The following is a 3,399-nucleotide window of genomic DNA, read 5'->3' as shown; positions in this document are numbered from 1 at the left end:
AGATGTAAGGTAATAGATGTAGGGCACTAGATGTAGGGTAATAGATGTAGGGTAATAGATGTAAGGTAATAGATGTAGGGCACTAGATGTAGGGTACTAGATGTAGGGTACTAGATGTAGGGCACTAGATGTAGGGCACTAGATGTAGGTTTGCTACTTCGACAAACAACCGATCTTTATGAATTCCATCAGACAATATTGGCTGATATCTAACAGTGATACTAATGCCTTTGCATGTTGCTTGTGCATTGTAAGCAATGCAGTGGGCTCAGATTTCCTGACAGTTATTATCATACTGTGAAATATGCACACAAAAGAATTATATGATTTATTTTCTTTCATAAAAGCTGACTAGAAAGTTCCTGACCCCTCAATAACTTTCACCCATTGGGCCTCTGCAGTGTTTTTCGGACAATAGTAAGTCTGCAAGCACTGCAAAAAGCTGTGGTGATGCAATATCCTTTTGGGGGTGGATGCATTGTGGTTGTGTTGTAAGTTTAGATGCAGAAAATGGCTTTCGGTTCTCCTTTTTTCTTAGAATTACCAACATTCCCTTACTGCAATTCTTGCTTATGATTTCTGAAAACTAAACTGGCTACAAAAAGCAACATGTAATATTCCACTCAGTTCTAGATATCTTTGACAATCCTTTGACAGTATATTCATTCCTTCAAATTTCAAAGAAAGTTATAGTTTGAAATCAAGTGATATGATCTACTGTATAAAAGAAAATCATGCACATGTCCAACTTGTCCCTTTGTTTGTTATTTAATCTTTCAAGTGGTTTGTCATCATTTTTGAAGATCGAATAACATTTTAATATAGTGTAATGGTATGGCGACAATTAAGGATGTGATGGAGGAGGATCGACTGTAGGCCTGGAGTGTTCTGACACCTCACTCGCTAACATCCAATCATGAAGGAGTATCTGCTCCAGGACTGGTCTCTTGGTTGGGTCCCGCTGCAGACACCAGCCAATGAGCTTCTTACATTCTGTGGTATCAGGAAGAGGAATGGATGAAAAAGGGGACGTGTAGATAGTTCCCTTGGGTAACTCTCAAGCATTCATATGATCGACAACTTCATGCAATGTTTACGTTTCTGTCCATCTGTATGTCTGTCTGTGTGTCTCTGTGTGTGTGTCTCTGTGTGTGTGTCTCTGTGTGTGTGTCTGTCTGTGTGTCTCTGTATGTGTGTGTCTCTGTGTGTGTGTCTCTGTATGTGTGTGTATCTCAGAAATCTGAGGGGAGAGGACATGTAAATGAGAGGGCCTAGCCCCCCCCCCCCCCCCCCCCCCCCCCCCCCGCCCTCACGTTTACTAAGGTCCTTCGTGAAGCGTGGGCGTCCAGAGATGATGTCTGCCTCCTGGTTGAAAGGCAGGTACCCACACACCATGCTGAAGAGCAGGACTCCCAGAGACCAGACGGTGGCAGGGCGGCCCTGGTAGACCCCGCGCAGCACCCACTCCGGAGGACAGAACTCCTCCGTGCCTGAGACGTGGAGGGAAGAGGGAGTCAGATGGCTGAGCGGTTAGGGAGTCAGGCTATTAATCAGAAGGTTGTTGGTTCGATTCCCGGCCGTGCACAAATGACGTTGTGTCCTTGGGCAAGGCACTTCACCCTACTTGCCTCAGGGGGAATGTCCCTGTACTGTACTGTAAGTCACTCTGGATAAGAGCGTCTTGTAAATGACTAAATGTAATGTACATGGAAGAGGGCAACAGAGAAGAAAAGGAAGAAAGGGGAGGAGAGACCAATAGAAGCAGGGAAGATAATGAGAGAGACATAAGTAATCAAAACATGGAATTGGGGGGAGAAGGGCAGATGTCATATGAGTGAGGTATGTTGGGTATCTCCATACCTGAATAGTCTCTGTAGCTACTGGTCCTCAACAAGTCTCCACAGCCAAAATCGATGAGCTTGACCCTCAGAGTGTCCGTCTGCACGAGCAGATTCTCAACCTTCACGTCCCGGTGCAGAACCCCTCTCTCTCGGCAGTGGCACGCAGCCAGGACCACCTGGATCATGACGGCCCTGGCCAGACACTCGTCCATCTGGCCCCCCAGCACCTCGATGAAGTCAAACAGGTCCATGCAGGGGTAGGGCCTCTCCAGAACCAGGATGAACCGCTCGGCCTCCTGGAACCACTCCAGCAGCTGCAGCACGTAGGGGCAGGCTGGGGGGTGGCTGACGATCTGCATCAGGGCCACCTCCAGGGGCACCGGTTGCCCCAGTCCTGGCTGGAGGGGAGGGGTGAGGAGAGGAGGACATAAGATGGAGATAAGAGGAGAGGTTCCAACATGTTTGAAATGTGTATGATGTTATAAGAGTGTGTATTTCCTAACTGGATGACAGTGCCATCTCGGAAAATGTTTAGATCTCGGCCAACAGTTGGATAACTCACCAGCTTCACATAGGGCTCAGCCATTCCTTTCTTCACATACTTTATAGCTACCTGATTGGACAATTTGAAGATATATTATATATAAGATAAAATTAATAAACCATAAAAAAGGGTTTCATGTCAAGTTTAGTGTCTGTTCAAGGCCAACCTGTCGACCATCGGTTTTGCAGATTGCTGCATACACAGCCCCACAACCACCTTTCCCAAGCATGCTTCCCAGCGAGTAGAGAGACTTGAAGCTGCCTGCAACACAGTCAAGCATGGGACAACAAAATGAAACTCACACATAAAAATAATAATAATTTTAAATACCTGTTTTTGCATAATGCTTGTCGCATTTTGCATACAATTCTTACTGGGGTTTGGGCCGAAATAGAACAAGCTGGATTTTGAGGGCGCCGTCACTCTGTAGTTTGAAGATGGTGGTAACTGTAGACACTGCGCTTTCCTTCTCCGGGTCATATGATGGACAAGTACCGGTGTCTCTGGACTGTCAGACAACAGGATCGTCTGTGCCTCATCTACCTCCTCTTTCTCCTCCTCTGAATACCGCCGAGCCCTTTTTCTCCTGCTTCTCTGTTTAAAGTCCTCCTTCCCTTCTGGATCTTCACTGTTACTGTCATTGACACACCCTCCTTCGTTTGAGGAGGAAGAGGGTGAGCTCTGGTACCCATTCTCGATCCTAACTTGTTTTCCTCTCCTTCCTTTTCCTCTGGTGAGGGCGGCAGCCCTTTTGGTTCCAGGTTGCATGTGCCCAGCTTGGGGCTTAGCTCTGACTCCCAGCGTATGTCTGGGAATGGACCTCTCACTTTGGCTTCGACTTTGGCTAAGAGAGTCTTTGACCGAGTCCTCAGATGGGTTATTCCCCTTGGATCTCAAACTTTGTGAAGAATCTCTGGTTCTGGCTCCACCTCTCCTAATCTTCTCCCTTCTGTTAACCCTCAGTCTAAATCGGCCCAGGAGTGAATGCTCCTCTATTTCACACTGTCTTTCCTG

General features: G+C 46.9%; 1 protein-coding gene across 1 annotated transcript; it reads right to left on the bottom strand.

The window, feature by feature from the left end:
* Nucleotides 1-844: 844 nt before the first annotated feature.
* Nucleotides 845-3,077, bottom strand: LOC136958819 (serine/threonine-protein kinase pim-3-like). Its single transcript, XM_067252930.1, has 6 exons — nucleotides 3,074-3,077; nucleotides 2,552-2,646; nucleotides 2,404-2,454; nucleotides 1,861-2,239; nucleotides 1,314-1,490; nucleotides 845-993 (listed from the first exon to the last, which is right to left on the bottom strand). The coding sequence occupies exons 1-6, from the start codon at nucleotides 3,075-3,077 to the stop codon at nucleotides 845-847; spliced, it is 855 nt and encodes a 284-aa protein (XP_067109031.1).
* Between the last annotated feature and the right edge of the window lie 322 nt (nucleotides 3,078-3,399).

The sequence above is a fragment of the Osmerus mordax genome, chromosome 16 (genome assembly GCF_038355195.1).
Source record: "Osmerus mordax isolate fOsmMor3 chromosome 16, fOsmMor3.pri, whole genome shotgun sequence".
Taxonomy (NCBI): Eukaryota; Metazoa; Chordata; class Actinopteri; order Osmeriformes; family Osmeridae; genus Osmerus; species Osmerus mordax.
Note: the sequence above shows the minus strand (reverse complement) of the source record. Positions and strands in the feature narration are given on the sequence as shown.